The 19,239-nt window shown below is 44.0% G+C and overlaps 1 protein-coding gene across 1 annotated transcript in view; it reads left to right on the top strand.

Moving 5' to 3' along the window:
- Nucleotides 1–18,220, top strand: part of Lrp2 (LDL receptor related protein 2) — a 161,662-nt gene extending 143,442 nt beyond the window's left edge. Inside the window, exons 66-79 of the mRNA XM_021193735.2 lie at nt 1,007–1,150; nt 2,434–2,599; nt 3,979–4,107; nt 4,799–5,019; nt 5,688–5,864; nt 8,042–8,161; nt 10,049–10,139; nt 10,859–10,926; nt 11,077–11,194; nt 11,902–12,031; nt 12,771–12,872; nt 14,394–14,522; nt 16,526–16,597; nt 16,762–18,220. Of these exons, the coding sequence (XP_021049394.1) occupies nt 1,007–1,150; nt 2,434–2,599; nt 3,979–4,107; nt 4,799–5,019; nt 5,688–5,864; nt 8,042–8,161; nt 10,049–10,139; nt 10,859–10,926; nt 11,077–11,194; nt 11,902–12,031; nt 12,771–12,872; nt 14,394–14,522; nt 16,526–16,597; nt 16,762–16,920 (1,826 nt within the window). The 3' untranslated portion in view covers nt 16,921–18,220. The remainder of the gene's footprint in view (nt 1–1,006; nt 1,151–2,433; nt 2,600–3,978; nt 4,108–4,798; nt 5,020–5,687; nt 5,865–8,041; nt 8,162–10,048; nt 10,140–10,858; nt 10,927–11,076; nt 11,195–11,901; nt 12,032–12,770; nt 12,873–14,393; nt 14,523–16,525; nt 16,598–16,761) is intronic.
- The last annotated feature ends 1,019 nt before the right edge of the window (nt 18,221–19,239 follow it).

Below are 19,239 nucleotides of genomic sequence, written 5' to 3'. Positions count from 1 at the left end.
AGCTCTGGCTGTCCTGGAACTCACTCTGTAGACCAGGCTGGCCTCGAACTCAGAAATCTACTTGCCTCTGCCTCCCAAGTGCTGGGATTAAAGGCATGCACAACCAGGCCCAGCTTGGTTCTAGACTCTAAGAAATGTATCAAGAACATAGTGAGTTAAAGTGTTCAAAAGGTCTACCCTACACATAGCATAAGCTGGGTATTTACAGTGCATGTTTGTCAAGTGAATAGAAACTAGAGTGAAGTCATTTGAACAGCTGGTCCTACAATTAAGTAGCAAATTAAAAAAAAAAAGTTTAAATCTTTTAACTGAGGGAATAGTTGAAATAAATTAGAATATTCATCTAAAACATAATGTCAAGTCTGAGGAAATATATGAAATGAACTTTTAAAAGTCACTTAAATTACATTTGATTGACATTTTGCAAGTAAATTAAAATTTTAAAATTTTAGAGAAGTATTTTGGGATGAGTCATGGTTGAAAGAGTTTTTAAAAAAAAAAAAAAAACCTAAAAATTCAAGAACAAGCTGGCTTGCCTCTCATTAGCTAGCAGTTAAATTGGGCTGTGGAGGTGATTATCTGTTAAGACAATCACAAAACCTGTCAGTCAAGAGCCAAGGCGGATAGCTCCCTGGGGTGCTCTCAGCAGGACCCTGAAAACTGTATTTCTTCGCGATTCTCCATGTCTATCTAATTCTTATCAGAGGATGGAGGAAAGACTTGTGGTAAAAATGGGTGTTCTTTGGGGTGGTCTTGTCTAAACTGCCATTGGGACAAGTAAGTAAACAAATATATATATAAATTTAAAACAAAAAATTGATGCTTACATCTGGATTTTGCGTCCAAGGGTAGCCAGCTGTGAGGGTCAGATTCCTCTAAAAGTAACTCCTCCTCTTCCTCCTCATCCCTGCCCGCAAGGGAAATACCTATAGTGCATTTAATGCCTACTTCTTAAACATTTCAGTGGCATTCAGAGAGTCAAAGCAGCCCCTTTGTTTGCTTGCAGGAAACCCCCCTCTCTTGCTCCTGCCTGAGAATGTCCGTATCCGGAAGTACAATATCTCCTCTGAGAAGTTCTCAGAGTATCTGGAAGAGGAGGAACACATCCAAGCGATTGACTACGACTGGGACCCCGAGGGCATAGGCCTCAGTGAGTACGAGACTTGCACCATTGGTCATTGCATTGGTTTTCTTGATTCTTAGATGGTGAATTTGTGGGGTTCGCCATTTCGTATCGAGTGAAGTTTTGCTGCCTGATTGGAAGTGCAGGCTCCTGTCCCTGGATTTTCACAGTGGACTTAGGTCCCGTCAGATTTTCTTGCTTTCCCACTGAAACTTCTCCCCACCTCTCCTTGTATTTTAACACCCCCCCCCCCCCGTCTTTGCACACACACAGCTGCCCTTCCTTTCTACTATGGCATCGGGGCAGATTTCTGAGCACCAATGTCACCGCTGTGACATTCTGGCAGAGTCCCACAAAAGCTCACTATGAGGCAATAGCATTTTATATGTGCTTTGAGACACATGCTACATGCTTTTTGCCGCTAGTTGTTCGAATGACTCTTCTAATTGTGTTGTGCCCTTTGGAGACTGAACCTAATTCATCTCTACATACCCAGCTCCTGATCTGATATCTCCTATAGACAATATATGCACTGGGCACTAAAAGATCTTGGCGGAATGAAGAAAAAAGTGAACAGTGCTTGTCATTGGGCATGGTCTTCTGTCCTTCTGTCCTTCTGTTTTCTGGAGTTATGACATCAAGCAATCGTTACAATTCTTTAGATCTCATTTTTTTTTTTTTAAGTAGTAAAGTGTTAGTAATAATCTCATTCTTATCTACCTGAGAGGATTTTTTTTTGGGGGGGGAGGGAAGGGGGATAAATGTGACAACACGTGAAATGTTTATGATCTACTAATAATGATGTCAATGTGAAACTTATTACAGTATTTTCACATTTATTTATGCAAGGCAATATTTTTCTTTTCAAGTTTATTCCAAGAATGATACCTGTTTAGGAAAGAAGTGTGTGTCCAATGCACTCTGAATTTCAGTCTTAATCTTGGTGTGATCAGATTAACCTCAGTGTTTAGTGGGTAGGGGGCAGGAGAATTAGAAGTTAAAAGTCTCCTGAACTACTAGGTAGTGGGCCCCTGTCTTGGGCAGGAGGCACAATCTTTGTATGTTTATTTATATATTATATATTTATAATAACTTCTTAGCCTTTTAGTTATGATCAAGTATAAAATACCCCTTGAATCTTGTCACAGCACAGGAAGTTATAAGTTGAACCTTTCCAGTTCCAGTATGATATGTATTGAGGTTTGATGTAAGGGAGTTAATTGCATTATGAAAGTGAGGAGGTAGAGAGATCACTCACTGCATGACTCTATTAGACCCAAGACCCACTCTTACTGTGCACTCCTCCCTAGGTGTTGTATATTACACTGTGCTGGCACAGGGCTCTCAATTCGGTGCAATCAAACGTGCCTACATTCCCGACTTTGAATCTGGTAGCAACAATCCCGTCCGTGAAGTTGATCTGGGCCTGAAATATTTAATGCAGCCAGATGGATTAGCCGTGGACTGGGTTGGAAGGTAAGTCTGTCACTCATCTCTCTTGCCCATTTCATTTTCATGAAGGAGTGCTGCTTCACCACGGTGAAGTGCATGTGTTATAATGGTGAGCTCAGCAGCTAGCCCACATCAGCCCTGCATGGACGTGCTCCGACCACAGCCATCACCCCTGCTTGCCTCTGTGTGCAATACAAACACTGTCCTTTTCTGTATTCTGTGTATACCACAAGATTCTATGTTAGATGTGAGAGCTCTGTGTTCCAGTACTAACTTGGAGTATGGCCGTGTTCTTCTTCAAGTGTATTACTTTGGGATTAAACATTTCATCTGATAATTATTTGAGAAAAAGAACAAGCCACAGTTTTTAGTATCCAAGCTCGCTGATACCAGCTGGAAAGTTAATAGAGCCTTTACTCTTGTTCTGTTCTGTTGGAGCGTCTAGAACCTTCTGGCTCATAGTTTGGATGACCCCTTGATTAGAACCCTCCATAGAATCTTGCTCACACTGATGCCCGGTACACAAGTGTTACCTACAACCCCTTTTCCAGGAAGAGGCCCGCGTGGGCCAGACACTGGTGGGAGAGTGTCTTAGCCTTGGAAATGAAGCAAGAATGGGAATCCTCAATGGCTCCCTGCCTGCCTGGATGGAGAATAGGGAGTCATTTGAAGTACAACTTCATTTTTCCCTTTAACCATCTTGTCCTGGGAGACTTGAGCTTCTCCAAAGAAGTCAATTGAGTCCCCAGCGTGCCTGGAGGCTAACAGAAGGCTCACCCTCAGCGTGTTCTGCCAGGAAGCCAGGCCTTAGAGAACCATTACAGAGACCCTTAGCTGTTAATCCACCTGCAAGGAAATGGTAGCATCCTTCCCTCCCATCTGAAGTTTTACCTCTTTCTGAGCCTCAACCGATGAGGGAGCAGACACTGCAGGAGTTCATTCTGTTTGCCAGAGAAGGAGCCTGCAGCCTTAGATATGGGAATAGGTCAAGGCTAGCCTTACAGAGTTTTTATTTTGAAATCTTATTTCCACTCATCTTTGGGACCGATGCTCAATTCTTCTTGATTACACTTGGGCTCATTGCCAAGGCGGGGGTGAGGGGTGGAATGGGGGTGGGGGTGGGAGTGGGGGTGGGGGTGGGGGTGGGAGTGGGGGTGGGGAAGAGACCCATGGACAGTAAGGATGAAAAGTCACATGCCTTAATCTGCCTGTGGAAGCACCTGACATAAAAATTGAGATGGGTGGCCAATCTACTTACTGTATCCTCTGCAAGCACAGATTCAGCGTCTGAGTGTTTATTGCACTGACTAAAACTTACAAATCAAATCTTCTCACGTTCCCATTTCTTTTTAAGTGATTGGTCTGGGCTTTTCTATTGTTTAACTCTGTCCCTCTACATTCAGGCATATTTACTGGTCAGATGCTAAGAGTCAACGGATTGAGGTGGCTACCCTTGACGGAAGATACCGGAAGTGGCTGATCACCACCCAACTGGATCAGCCGGCCGCCATTGTTGTGAATCCTAAGCTAGGGTAAGTATTTCAAGAGATGCTCCTAGTCAATATATAGTTTCTACTGGTGAAATTCCACTTTGGGATATACAGGAGAATCCATCTGCTTACACGAATCCTTTTTCTGCACTTTCATTTGGATGCATTCAAAAATGTCTTGCTGATTGGAATTCAGCTGGCAATTTGGTTTAATTTACTGGCAATAAAATTTTATTTCCAAAGTATGAAACATACGCAAAAGGCATGTTCATACATACACATATTGCTTACGTATAGAAATACTATAATTGGTAGCTGACCTCACTGTAAGAGAGAACTAGTTTGGTTTTTTCCTCTAGATTTTTGACATTTTCATGGTTATTTAGCAAGTGCTTTGCCTATTTGGACAGGACTAGTGTCCTGTATTTGTATTTCAAACACTGAGTTATTATTACTTTGATTTTATTGTCTCCCCTCTGTGAAATCACGGCCCTTGGGCATTCAGTGGTGATGCTTAACATGCGCTTCCCTGAGAAGATCTAACTCTTACCATGGCATCAAACTGTGCTTCTTGTGTATAACATATCTTGGAAATAAAGAGACATCTTTACAGAAACAGCATTACTCACGCTCAGGAAAGCGGTTGGCTGCGCCGTCAGACACTAATGCTTCCGATGCCACAGAGCGAGGAAGCGCCACCAGACGAGTTCAATCAGGACATTTTCCGTTACAGGCTCATGTTCTGGACCGACCAGGGAAAACAGCCTAAAATTGAGACAGCCTGGATGAATGGGGAGCACCGCCATGTTCTGGCTTCTGAGAACCTTGGCTGGCCAAATGGTCTTTCCATAGATTACCTGAATGATGATCGGATCTATTGGAGTGACTCCAAAGAAGATGTTATTGAAAGCATAAAATATGATGGGACGGACAGGAGACTCATCATAAACGAAGGTTAGCAGTTAGCTAGGATTTGTATCTCAGTAATGTTCTAATGTATTTCTGCTGCATCTTAGGATAGGGTTTATGTAATCCCGCAGATTTGTTGCCATCAGCACCCAGCTGCGGTATTAAATTCAAACTAATTCACAATAATCCTTTTTTATATTTTTAAAGATCAGATCAAGAAAGAACTAAGGTTTCTGTTAGGCTTCTCTGAGAATTTTAAGTCATGTGTGTTCTTACTAATATGCATAAACTGCTTCTAGACTTATTCATTTTCCATGTGCTAGCCTGTTCTCACTTTCCATGTGCTAGCCTGTCCTTGTGTTCAACTAGAAACATGCAGAGTGGAGTATTTTGTTTTATTATTCAAAAATCTAAAACAGACATCTAACAATCCAGTACATACCACCTTTCTCCTAACTGGCCAGCATGCTCTTACATTCAAAGTGGGAGATGGGGAGGGTCTTAGTTCATCACATGGTGATAAATCAGCAGCTTAAAGTAAGCCCATTTATACGAACTCAGTTTAACTTATCTTGAACTCTCAATGTAACACTTCCAGAAAGTCTGCCCAAATATGCTAGATAATGACTTGGAGCCAAGTGACAACGGACACAGTTAGTGCTGTGTGTTGTGTCTCATTAGCTCTCTTTTGTCTCTCCACTACTGCTATGCAGCAATGAAGCCCTTCAGTCTGGACATCTTTGAAGACCAGCTCTACTGGGTAGCTAAGGAAAAGGGAGAAGTGTGGAGACAAAACAAATTTGGGAAAGGGAACAAAGAGAAAGTGCTGGTGGTGAACCCCTGGCTCACTCAAGTCCGCATCTTCCATCAACTGAGATACAACCAGTCAGGTAAATACCAGCGTTGGGAAGAGATGGTCCTCGTGGACCAGACACCTTATTTAGGAATACTGGCTAGTGCGTTAGTAGATGATAAGGATCATGATGGGGGAGTGGGTCTGCGTGGGTGCTTAAACATTTTGAATGTAGAAAGAGAACATCCTACAATTAGGATGAATGAAATTATTATGAATCATGAACAGAAAAAAAAATCATTAGAAATGTCTCAGTCCTTGTTTGGCATTTAGGGAGATAGACTTTTAGGCCACAGAATCTAACAGACACAAACGTCTCATGCATGTCAGAAATCTCCTTCATTCTTAAGATGGCAAAAACGTAAGGAAATACCTCTTTTTGCACCATTCAGACCTGCTTTCTAGGTTACCCGTGTTCTAGATCATGTCTCCACATTGTGAGGAGAAAAAGACGGGATATTTTTGAAATGAACAAAGAAATTAGCCTTTACCAAGCAAGCTATCTAGTACCAGATTCTTTCTTTAGTACTAGCATTCTGATCTCAAATAAAGAATCTGAGGCAGAAACATTTAATAACTTGCCATACAACCAATGGGATGCCTTTTAAGCTTAATTCTAACCAATCCAAAGTTCAGTTTGTTTGTTTGTTTGTTTGTTTGTTTTCCTCACTGTTTTGTTGTCCTGGGTCTGGCTGAATTCTGCTATGGGCTTGGATAAGTCATCCCCACCTAACCTGTATTTCTGAATCAGGGACAGAGTTCACTGGTGTCCTGAGACCCTGTATTAGCATTGAGGCTCAAGTGATCTTGTGACTTTCATGACCTGGTGACCAGGTTCACAGTCCCCTGAAGCTCTGGCTCCCTCTCGGGGAATGCTGACTCTCAGGGAATGCTGACTCAAGAGAAGGCCTGGGATTTCCATTCCATCTCAAATGTGCTAGATTGCCATTCACTCTGGATTGACTGTCCTTAAATTTCAGCATGGATCAGACTGGCAGACCCTGTTAAACATGCCTTGCTGTGCCCTACCTGTGGGTGTTCAAAGTTCTCAGTCATCTTGTGCGTTATGGTGGTTCAGGAAAATGTGAAACCAGTTCCCCGGTCCTTTGCTACTCTGTGCAGTCTGAGCACAGACGACATCAGGCATAGATTAGTTACAATGCAGATGCTTAGACTTCACTTGAACTTCTAAAGCAGAATCTGAATTTATGCAGATTTCATAGCACATTAAAATATGAAGAACTCTACTCCTGAAAGCTGACAAAATAGTCAATTGGGGCAGATTTTAGATGTGGTTTTTGTAACGTGTCTTATTATCTGATGTCTATGCCTCAACTGAGGTTGTCTTTTGGATGGTGGTAAATAAAAAACACAGAATGTGAGCCTGAGGAAGGATCCGGAAAACACGAGTCTAATTTAGCCCTTGGATCCTTCATAATTTGTGTGGAAGTATATTTCAAGTGATTTTAAAACATGAAGAGTTTTTAAATGGTTGTAGCTGGGATCCATCCCAACGTAATGTTTTGAGTGGCTCCCACCTCATTCTGTCAAATCAGTTAAGTACCCTTTATATTTAGAAAGAAACTGAAGCCCACAGTAAAATTCGGAAGAATTTGTAGAAAGCTCACTCAGGATGGGTACTGGGTAGACTTGATGCTATGACCCACTCAGATTTGGGCAGTGACAAGTCTTGTTATAAGACTTGGGATCCAGCTGGGCAGTGGTGGCGCATGACTTTAATCCCAGCACTTGGGAGGCAGAGGTAGGCAGATCTCTGAGTCCGAGGCCAGCCTGGTCTTCAGAGTGAGTTCCAGGACAGCCAGGGCTACACAGAGAATCCCTGTTTTTAAAACAAAACAAAACAAAAACAAACAAATAAACAAACAAAAACTTGGGATCTATTGATCTCTTGAGCCATTATTACTTATCACTAATAGATGTTAAGATTATGCCTGCACCAAGCAGATACTCACTTTCCAACAGCAGAGATGAATAGCAACAGTGGAGACTGTGACTAGCACAGAAATCACAGGGAGGTCTGTGCCACTTTGATAGGGTGGCACAGATGGTAGTGTGTCTCCAGGTAGCCTAGAGGTCCTGGATGCTGCTTGGCTGCGCCAATGCCGGGCAGAGCCACATCAGTTAGTAGACATGCTTTGGCTGAGGTACCCAGTCTCCTGTCAGGACCTAACTCAGTTCTCATCTCTTTTCCAGTGTCCAACCCTTGCAAGCAGGTCTGTAGCCACCTCTGCCTGCTGAGACCAGGAGGCTACAGCTGTGCCTGTCCCCAAGGCTCCGACTTCGTAACTGGCAGCACCGTTGAGTGTGATGCAGGTGAGGATACTCACTGCTTGGGAAGCCTGGGGCCTTCAGGAGCTGTGTGATGCATCCTGTATGATGTGACCTTTGCAGATTCAAGTTGGGAGTAGCTAGAAAAGGGGATGAGGGAACCACATAGAGCTGTGTGAGGCTCTGGGTGCAGTCAGGTTGCCATTTATGCTATAAAGACGTTTTGAAGAGAGGGTTTTCTGTGAGGCTCTTCCTCCTTCCTTCCTCCCCCTCATGGTAGATCCCTTATTTTCTCAAAATTCAATTAAGGTGGAGAACTATTTCCTGCGGTGGGAGGAGCTTGCATAGAGCAGGGAGGAGCTTGGAGAATATCGCCGCTTTTCTCTCATGCGCGTTTCAGAATTTTAAACTGTCAAAGGACTGTATCTTGAAAGCTGGCTAGGTGGCTGAGAAATGAGATCCAGAATAAGGAAGCAGTGGTTTTGGTTCTCATGCAGTTCTCTGGATGAGCTCTTCTGGGCAAGACCCGCTTTTCAGTAGCTTTTCTAAACAGTTAATAAGACAATGTGGGGGATAACAGCTGCCCCTAATCAGTACCCTTTGCTTAATGAACGATTGGAAAGTCATCCTGCAGTTTACCCTGCAGCCTATTTTATCGCTAACATCCTGGGATCTTCCTAAAAAAGCTGGTGGGGAAATGAAGAGGCAGGAATAGTTCCTATCACTGGGGGGAACAAGCATTTAAGCAAGGATTCATCCTATTTGGAAATACTGCTTTTCTTATCTCTTCTCCTACCTCGTGTGTACCTGGAGAGCTGTCGACAAGATTTTTTTATTTTGTTTTTTTGTTTTGTTTTGTTTTGTTTTTGTTTTTTGAGGCTGGAGAGATGGCTTAGTGGTTAAGAGCACTAACTGCTTGTCCGTTACGCCCCCTCCCATGCCCCCGTGAGTCACAACCACCAGTCCAATGGGGAATCTCACAACTTCTGGCTTCTGAGGATACTACACTCTGTAATAGGAGGATACCACACTTCTGTGGTACACAGACACACATGCAGGCAAACACTTTATAAGATTTTCATTTAAAAGAACTTTATCCAAAGTAAGTTCACGAGTGGGGCCTTGATGTGGCCTATTGTTAATTAACTCATCAGTTAGTTCAGTGCTATTTATTGAATGTCCACTCTGTACTAGGTATGACTGAAAGGACCAGAGATAACAGAAATGAGAAAGCAGACAGATCTCTTCTCTCATTAAGCGTACTAGCTAGTCGTATGAGTATGTAACAGCACAGGTGGTTAAAATATAACGGACAAAAAATGCAATAGGACAGTTCGAGGCAGGGGGATGGCATGGTTGCCTTGGCTAGCCTCTCTGATAAAGGGAACATTGCATAGAGACCTATCGAGCCCAGAGAGCAGACAAACTCCTCAGATAGAATACACATGTGATAAGTGCTCAACCAGGGAGAGTGCTAGGGCTGAGCCAGGAGCAGGAACCCAGAGGAGGGCTCCCGATCAAGTGAGGGTACCTCTCGCTAGCTGACCCTCAGGCGCTTGTGCGTCTATGTGTGTCAGCCTCTTGCCTTCCCCCATGCCGATGCTCCGGAGTCTTGGGTTGCAGTTAAACTCTTGGCTTTAATGGTTCCCAGAAGAGAATTTGGAGAGTTTCAGGCGACATAATGTATGTCCCCTCATATGTGGCATCCCCTCATTGTTTAGAGGAGGAACGTGCTATGAAGTTTCTCTCTGCAAGCATGTGTAATTCCCCAAGATCTTATCACCGTTTAGGAAGCAGGGGCTAGCCTGGCAAGGTCAGCTGGCCTGACCCTCCTCATTCCCCATCTCACTCCTGGGCTGGTTTTGCATGGTGCAATGCTCTGCTGCAGTGTGTGTGACTGACTAACCCACGCATGGCTTTTCCTTTCTGCAGCCAGTGAACTCCCCATCACCATGCCTCCCCCATGCAGGTGCATGCACGGAGGAAGTTGCTATTTTGATGAGAATGAACTCCCCAAATGCAAGTAAGTGTGACTCTCGGTCCCAGCTGTGGACCTTGGCTCTTTAAGGGAACCTGAGATCTCAATATAGCTGGGAAAACAAGAACTAGAGGCTCGCACCCAATTCACCATTTCCCATCTAACCAGCTTCTCCTCCTCTGGGGGAGTCTGCGGGAGGCGAGGCATCGCTTCCCAAATCATAACTGGCATAACCCTCACCTGAAGGTCTGGCTCAAGTGCCTAGGTGTATTCTCAGGGGTACTGCATTTCTAACAACTCTTGGGAATGCCGAAGTCGTGTCAAAGAGTGAGGAGTTAAGGAGAGGACAGCAGTATCTCTCCACGTGCCACCTCCCACCTCACCTGGGAAGATGGCTTAGGATACAAGAGAGCAACGGACAGGAAAGATGCTCTAATACAAAGATCATGACGAGCAGACTAGTCTGGGGTGAAGAAGCCTGAGGGAAACCGTCATGGCAGAACCAGATGAATTGTCTCTTCCTCCTCGAAAGCGGTTGGAGGACGGCACACACTCCCTCTCTAAGAAATGCATGGAGCAGAGGAGCCAGTAGGCTTATGCCATGAGACTGACCTTCTAAGTACCACACCACGACCAGTGGCTTTCTAGAACGAGTACAGAATAAGTGGGTGTGGAGCAGGCTTCACTGCCTGTTCCTCCTGCATCAGTTACCGGATTGGGGCTCTCTCTGCCTCCAAAGGTGATGTGTTTCCTTCTGATTCCAGGTGTCCTGGCGGCTACAGTGGAGAATACTGTGAGATTGGGCTCTCGAGAGGCATCCCTCCGGGGACGAGTAAGTGTCGGGAATGTGGTGACCTGCACCAGTCGCAGCCCCCCATCTTCCTCTTCGCCCAGTCTTTGAAGGGCCACTGGTGAGAGCCCCTCTAGCGCGTCCTTGTTTGTCAAGGTGCTGATGTTGGCTTTCTGCTTCTTCCCTCTGCAGCAATGGCTGTTCTGTTGACATTCGTGATGGTCATCATTGTTGGGGCTCTGGTACTCGTTGGATTCTTTCACTACAGGAAAACTGGCTCGATTTTACCCACTCTGCCCAAGCTGCCAAGGTCAGTTTCATTAGGAGGCAGGTAATAAGCCTGTGTTCAATGGATTTTTTTTTTTTTTTAGAAGATTGATAGCTCACCTATTCTCATGATCTCAGGGTAGTCTTCGTTTCTGTGCTCATTTTCCTTCTTTATTATATATATATGACGAGTATACTGTAGCTGTCTTCAGACACACCAGAAGAGGGCGCCAGATCCCATTACAGATGGTTGTGAGTCACCATGTGGTTGCTGGGAATTGAACTCAGGACCTCTGGAAGAGCAGTCTTAACTGCTGAGCCATCTCTCCAGCCCCCCTTTTTTTTTTTTGCTTACTTTTATGAGGCAAGATTTATTTTTCATGTGGCCTCCACCTTGCTCTGGGACCACACGTATGAGCCACCATGACCCCCAGTTGTGAGAACTGAGAGTGTTCACTGTCAACCACTTCTTCCTGGAGTTTCCCCCTGAAGCTTGTGCTGCAGGCCGTATTTTATCACGCAGGGCAGGCGAGGGCAGAGCTAGCTGCGGGTTGCTTGGCTTTCTTCTAGTGACCCCTAGTTCTTGTTCCGATCTTGTGTTTGGGCATGTGCTTTCATGTGCACTTGGGGAGAGAACTGCACATAGAAGACTCAGTAATGTGGATGGAAAGTAATCAGTACAAAAACAAAGCAAAACAAAACAAAAAAAACCATAATAACAACACAACACATGGCTTCGTTTCATTTCAGCTTAAGCAGCCTTGCCAAACCCTCTGAAAATGGGAACGGGGTGACTTTCAGATCAGGGGCTGATGTGAACATGGACATCGGTGTGTCTCCTTTCGGTCCTGAGACAATTATTGACAGATCCATGGCAATGGTGAGTGCAGCCTCCGAGGGGTTAGTTGAAGACTTTCACGTACGCTAATTGATGGAAAAACCCTTCTTACAAGGAATAAAGCTGACCTAGGGGGAACTAGCACAGATGCAGTCCGTGCTCTGTAGGCCTTAGCTTTGAAGGAAATTGGTGCTACCATGTAGCAGCTATTCACAGACAGGCAAGGAGCTGACTTCTTCTGGCCCCGTGTATAGAATAGGGATTTGCCCACCTCTTACGAGAGTCAGGTGGCACAGTCTGGGATGGGTCTAGTACAGCCTTGGCCTCATGGGGGCTTTGGGAAACCTACTTCCGGTGCTTCGTCTCCACCTCCAGTCACCCTCACCCATGCCTGAAAGAACAGTGTTCTTCATGCGTCCTTATTTCCTTCTATCTCTTTCCACCACCTTCCCTCTTCTTCAACATTCCATCCAAGTGCATTAAATCCATTAAAGGGCCAGAGGGAATTCAGCTATAGGAAGAGGATGTGTGCTTTCTGGAGCAGATAGATGCCTTAGTTCATTATTTGACTAGAAGAAACAATAGTTTGTTATTTAGACACCCCTGGGTCTCTGAGGCTATTTTTCTCCCGCCTACGCTCTCTAAGACCTCATATTTTGGGTGGCTTTGTGAACGTGTCTGGTGTACATCCAGGTATGAGGGAGATGCCTTTCTGTCTGAAGCAGATCAACGGGTATGACCTCTCTCTCTCTCTCTCTCTCTCTCTCTCCCCTCCCACCAGAATGAACACTTCGTCATGGAGGTAGGCAAGCAACCTGTGATATTTGAAAACCCAATGTATGCAGCCAAGGACAGTACTTCCAAAGTGGGCCTGGCAGCGCAGGTGAGATGTCTGGCCCACGATCTGTTTTCAGCCATCGCGGCTGCTGGGTCTTTCCGTGTTACAGAATGCAGGCCTCGAACCTGCCCTCCTCATGGGAGGAGGCACAGTGGCCTGCATCTCAGCTTCACCATCCATAGTCACAAAGCTGCGCCCGGATACAGCCCTGGAAATAGTCACAGCCCTGTGTCATGGCAGAGATGTGAGGCTTAGCAGCCATGCTGGCGGCGGCGGCGGCGGCGGCGGCGGCGGCGGGGGTGTGTGTGTGTGTGTGTGTGTGTGTGTTCACTGTTCTCAGTCATTTCTAGTCACACGTGCCAGAGCAAGGGGTATGAGTCTATTAGAGATCCTGGAGACACAGGGCCCTATGACAGAAGCAGGGAACTATGTCATACACGAGTGACGGAGAGACGTGTCATGAGGCTGCTATCTGAGGGGGGCTAAAGTGAGAGGGACAGTTTGTTCTGAAGAGTACAAAGGTCTGAAGTTAAGATTTGCTCCGAAGGCCTATTACTCTCTACCTGTAAGAGAAGCTGGAAGGAGAGGTAGGTGCTTTTCGTTAGCCTGGACTAATGGCTCAGCTCTGGTTCCAGATCCATCAGCCTTTGGCCTGTTCGTCCTTTGTCTATGCAGCTACAGGAAACAGCTATCAGTGTTTGCTATTGATTTCGGATTCACCATGTAGCATATTTTAATATGAAGTGATAGAGATATTTTTTTTTTCAAACTGAGCTCTTTCTTAAGAGCCAAAAGATTTGAATCTTGAAAGAATTTTTTTGTCTGCTCTTTGATAATGCATCGTGGGATAGGGATGGCATCTCGTCTCGTATTTTTCACATGAAATAAACTGAGGCTATGCATACAAACAAAATGGTGAATGTAAAATACAAGGAGTATACTGACTTCCTTGTAATATCTATTCAGGGTGATATGGCTTTAAACAATAGCTGCGCAATTATGTGAATTTTACAAAAATAGAAAGTATTAAGGCCATTTGCTTACTTCTTTTTTTTTTTTTTTTAAAATTCATCCTCTAAGGCAGTCCTCAAGTTTGCTCATTTTATTCTTTTTTGCTATTTATCTATTTATCTTTGGAGGCATAGTCTCAGTATGTATCCCAGGTGGGCCTCAAACGTACAGATATTTGTTGGCCTCTGCCACTGCTGGGATTGTGTGGCTGTTCATGTTGTTACTTAGTGTTGTTAGCTAGCACTTGGTATACAACTAGAGCACCTTTTATTACAAATTTTGGTCAAGGTGGGAACGAAGGGTGTAGACAAGGTAGCAGGGGTTGCAGTAATGAGGGTGTGACAATGAGGGGTGTCCTCGCCTGCCGCAGTTGATATCTTAGGTGACTTGGGTTGTTGCTCTTATTTGGGTGAGGTGAAAGTGGTATCTAGTTTACAGCTGCCAGTGTCACTTACCAGATTGAAAAGGCACCTGACTGTCTGTGGGGGACGAGGAGGCAAACAGAATCCAGATCTACTTATTCATGTACTCATTTCTTCTTTCACAACCGTGTAGGGGCCGTCAGTAAGCTCACAGGTGACTGTACCAGAAAATGTGGAAAACCAGAATTATGGAAGGCCCCTAGAGCCTTCTGAGATAGTCCCAGAGCCAACGCCAGCCTCCCCTGGAGCTGATGAAACTCAGGTAATGATAGCTGACTCATGAAAAGAAATTTGCAAAGAACTTTTGACATTTCTGAGCTGATGCTAATCCACGGAAGACTGCGTACATACAAATGGAAAACAAAATTGTAGATTTAGTATGTCTTCATGAAAAGGAACATAGAATCTGGGACATTTACACAACATGCACAGTGATGCGTTGAGGGTAGGTATAAAAGACGTGGAGAACGCACCTTTTCGGGTTGCTCTTAGTGCCTTACTACCATTACCAATGTCTACCACCAGGTGGCACTACTTTATTACCTCGTCCTCTGTGTCCAGCTACACCTAATTGTCCATCCAACCATCCCACAAGTGTTGCTGTATTTAATATGCCAAGGAAACTAGTTCAGGAGACAAAAATCCCGCTTGATGAATTTTTCTTTATCATATATGCTATACCTTCGCATATCTTAGAATATTTGGGATATAGATTAACAAGCACCTTTGAAATGAAATTATATTAAATGGACAGTGTGCTACTAGCTTTAAAGAGCATGCATGTAGCTATCCCAGATCTAAATGCTCCATTCTAGTCACTCATTTTACTCCTGAGAACTGTAGTCCTTATCAGTGCCCTTCACAAAGGGATCCATGGGCAAATTGGAAATAGCAGTACTTCCGGATAAAAACCACTGTGTGGGACATTTAAATGTTCCTGGTCCTTGTGCAGAGAAACTCAGTGGTGTCTTCTTTAATTCAGTGTAGCTGAGGAAAAAAAAAATCACCTCTTACATGTACACATGCGTAGACATGCAAACACACACACACACACACACTAAATAGTCACTTGGCTCAGCAAATCACTTGCTTAGGACACTGAGGACATGAACTTCCAAAAGAGTCTCTCAAGCTTAGATTTCTTAGTAAACATGCAGAAAATATTCAGAATTCAGACCCCTGTCCTGTCATTTCCCACAAGTTGCATGGACACTCATGGGATCTCCTTTAGAGATGAGGATGGCCATATTCCTCTTGTTAGCAATTTTTAGTTGCATGGAGCTATTGCAGACCAAGACAATGACTTAAGGTGTTGGCCTTCTCTACTTAACTTCACATTTCCAAACTCATGGCTCTGACTTCCTTCTCCTTTTTCCTCTGTTTGGTGACATAGAGAGTAGATGTGTGGGTTGGGTGAGTGGTCTTGCCTTTCAAAGGTAGTCATGTGCTCCTGGTACCAAATTTCCACCTATCTTGCAAAACACATGGGCTACTTGAGCTGCCATAGGGGGAGCTTGTTAAACAGGTGGCCAGCACTACAACCACTCTGTAAGGTGGGGCCAACCGACTGTTGTGTGTGACTGGGGTTTTCTCTTTGAGTTCTTTAGTGCATAGGCCTCTCTGCTAGTTTACCACACTTTAGCTATTTGTCCTGCTATGACTCAGTGTGTCATACAGGAGGAACCAAAAAACCTGCATCAAAGGATTATTGAGATGAAAACAACCTCACAAACCTTAAAGCAATTCCCCATGCACAGCAAACACTTGGTAAATGTCAGTTGTTGCAGATGATGGTGGTGGTGGTGGTGGTGGTGGTGGTGGTGGTGGTGGTGGTGGTGGTGGTGGTGTGGTGGTGGTGAAGAGAGAGGATGTGGCAAAGTTAGAGTTCTGGCCAAGACATAGTTTTGGAAATCAGAGACGCAATTTGGCATTTCCTTGAGCTTCTAGGCTGCTCTAGAACTCTCCCTCTGCCTTCGCGTCTTGTATCCTCTGTATCTGGCTGGCTGGCTGTCTTCTGGATGTCGCGAGCCCAGATTCTCCATCTGCACATTTTACATTGAGGAAAGATTTTGAAGTTGTTACATGAAAACACCTGAGAGAGTCTTAGTTACTGTACAGGGACAGTTGAATAATATACTACTTAAGTCACACCCCTAAGTTAATATGCTTTCAATAGAGTTTAAAAACCTAGGGAAAGATACCTATAAAGAAAACAAAATAGAAAACTCCATTACTGAAAGCCGTCCATCTCCTCTTTCCATTTAGGGCACAAAATGGAACATCTTCAAACGAAAACCCAAGCAAACAACGAACTTCGAAAATCCAATCTACGCAGAGGTAACTTTTAATCCCTGTTCTAAGTACAGACATTGTTTGGCTAGGTTGGGCATACACTGAGATTATTCTGGACAAACTGACAAAGGTTAGTCCTCATACAGAACTGTTTCTGGTCATGCTGGGGTAGCAAATGCCATGTCATCCGTGTCTTCTTGTGGTTGCAGATGGACACTGAGCAAAAAGAAGCTGTGGCCATGGCTCCCCCTCCATCTCCTTCTCTTCCTGCTAAAGCTTCAAAAAGAAGTTCCACTCCAGGCTACACTGCCACAGAAGACACCTTTAAAGACACTGCAAATCTTGTGAAAGAAGACTCTGATGTATAGCCTTGTCAACTCTCTAGGGAACATTTAGACACTCACTTTTGCACATATATTTTTTACAGACAAATGAAAAAGAAGTTAACATTCAATACTTTATAAAAAAAATATATTTTTTCTCTGTTTGCCTATAATTGAAGGTGTGTCGTGTGTCTTTTTTACTGATGCCATTTCATATTTTTACAATTATCACGAGGTACTGTGTATATCTTGCACTGATGTTGTCAGGAGGTGATGCTGTGAATATATTGTACTTGTGTAAATTTTGGAAGGATTATCACATCTCTGCCTCTGCTAATGAGAGTGCCTGTTGAGTGGGGTCACTGAGCTGAAGAATAAATGATCTGGTGAGGAAAGGGTTAGGGCTTTGGATCTGTCTAGAGATGAGATAGTACTCATGTTTCCTTTGAAACAATCTAGGAAGAAAGGCCTTTAAGCTTCATTTGTGGGTCCATTTTTACACGTCAGCACTTAATCAATAATCAATATTCAACATAATGTGTCAACCTGATTAGTAAGTGTACCAGTAGGGGCCAGTTTGGTACAGAAGGTACACAAAGTGATTCAGTTGGACCCTTCTGTGCGCCTCTGTCTTCTAACCCCAGCTATGTTTTGATTGTGCCGTGTCCCTAATTGCCAAGTCAACATCTGTATCTGCCATGTCACCTCCCACACTGAGTTTCTATTTCATTGAATGAACTCTTGCTTGACAGACCTTAAATCAACGTACGCCCTTGCCTGGCATCTCAGGCGTCACCTCCCTTAGTGACTGAAATTCTGGAGCTGACTGTCTAAAACCAAACCTACTTCATAAAGTAGGGTGCCAAACAGATGCCAGTTAATCGAAACCTTAGCTGGGTGTTTGACTCTGGGTGCAAAATGTTATTGTATTGACTATTTATTTCCTCAGTTGTCGACAAAAAGAAAGGGAAAACATTCTTACTGAGCCTTTTTTTCAGGTCTTGGCCTAAAGCTGTACGTTTGTGTCAGGATGTACTACTGTATGTCCCAGCTCTTCTTTTGAGCAGTTGGTGAATTCTCTAGCACAGGAACCATGGCACAAGCGTACATTTTTCTATAGCAAGTAGCATTCCTGGTTTCTCTGTGCTAATATTGCACGTGTGTTAATGAATGAATGGAAGGGTGGGAGAGTGGATGAATGAAATATACTACTGATTATTTTATTCTCGAGTCCTCGAAATATTTTGTTGCTCATATTTTGAGTGTCGATTGTAATTACTTTGATTAGAAAAGAAAAAGCTACTGGAGACGCTGCTGCTGGAAATTTCTAATAAATGTGTGTTTTATCGGATGGCTTTTGGGTTTCTGACTCCTTCTTGAGCCTTGGTCACAAGTTGCTTGAAACTGTGCTTGGTTGGTGTCTTAGTTAAGATTTTACTGCTGTGAACAGACACTGTGACCAAGGCAACTCTTGTAAGAACAACATTCAATTGGGGCTGGCTTACAAGTTCAGAGGTTCAGTCCATTATCATACAGGCAGGAGCATGGCAGCATCCAGGCAGGCATGGTACAGGAGGAGCTGAGACTTCTACATCTTCATCTGTAGGCTGCTATCAGAATACTGACTTCCAGGCAGCTAGGACTAGGGTATCAAAGCCCATGTCCACAGTGACACACCTATTCCAGTAAGGCTATACCTCTGAATAGTGCCACTCCCTGGGCCAAACATACATAAACCACCATATTTGCTCTCTGTCACACCAACTCTTCAGTGCGTGTTTGAATGGAGACTGTTACGGAGACGATCCAGACTTTAGGTTTTAACCGGATCCTTGAAAGGACGCCCATGTCTCTCATCTGAAGATGAGATGGAGATGAGAAAAGGGTTGTGTTTTATTGTCCTGGTGTCCTTTGTATTTGAAATGTCACCGAGTGGAGAATGGAGCCACAGGTGAAATGTACATTTTTCTGGATGCTTCTAAGAACATTCTTGTTTCAGAAAAAGGCAAAGAACTCCTTTGCGCAGTTCCCAGTGTCTAGTCCCAGGATGAAGTGGATGTATGAATTTATTCTAGTTCCAGATCCCAGGCACAGCTATTCAGGACTTCCTGTCAGACACTTAGTTTCTCGGGAACCTATTAGAAGTATATAGTTTTTCTGGAAGAACTTTAAAACAACAGTGGGAAGTCCTGGTCACTCCCTGACAATGTGCAGAGTTTTACTACAAAGAAAACAAAAGTGTCTCTAAGAGCGTAACTGTGTATTCATTGCTTCTAAATTTTTGGATTGTTTCTTTGCCAATTCGTAAAAATTGTACCGGGAGGGACACTTCAGTTTTGCAAGAGAAGGAGCTCCTTTTTGGCA

This window comes from Mus pahari, chromosome 3 (genome assembly GCF_900095145.1).
Source record: "Mus pahari chromosome 3, PAHARI_EIJ_v1.1, whole genome shotgun sequence".
Classification (NCBI taxonomy): Eukaryota; Metazoa; Chordata; class Mammalia; order Rodentia; family Muridae; genus Mus; species Mus pahari.
The sequence above is the reverse complement of the archived record's forward strand: the minus strand, read 5'-3'. Positions and strand labels throughout refer to the sequence as shown.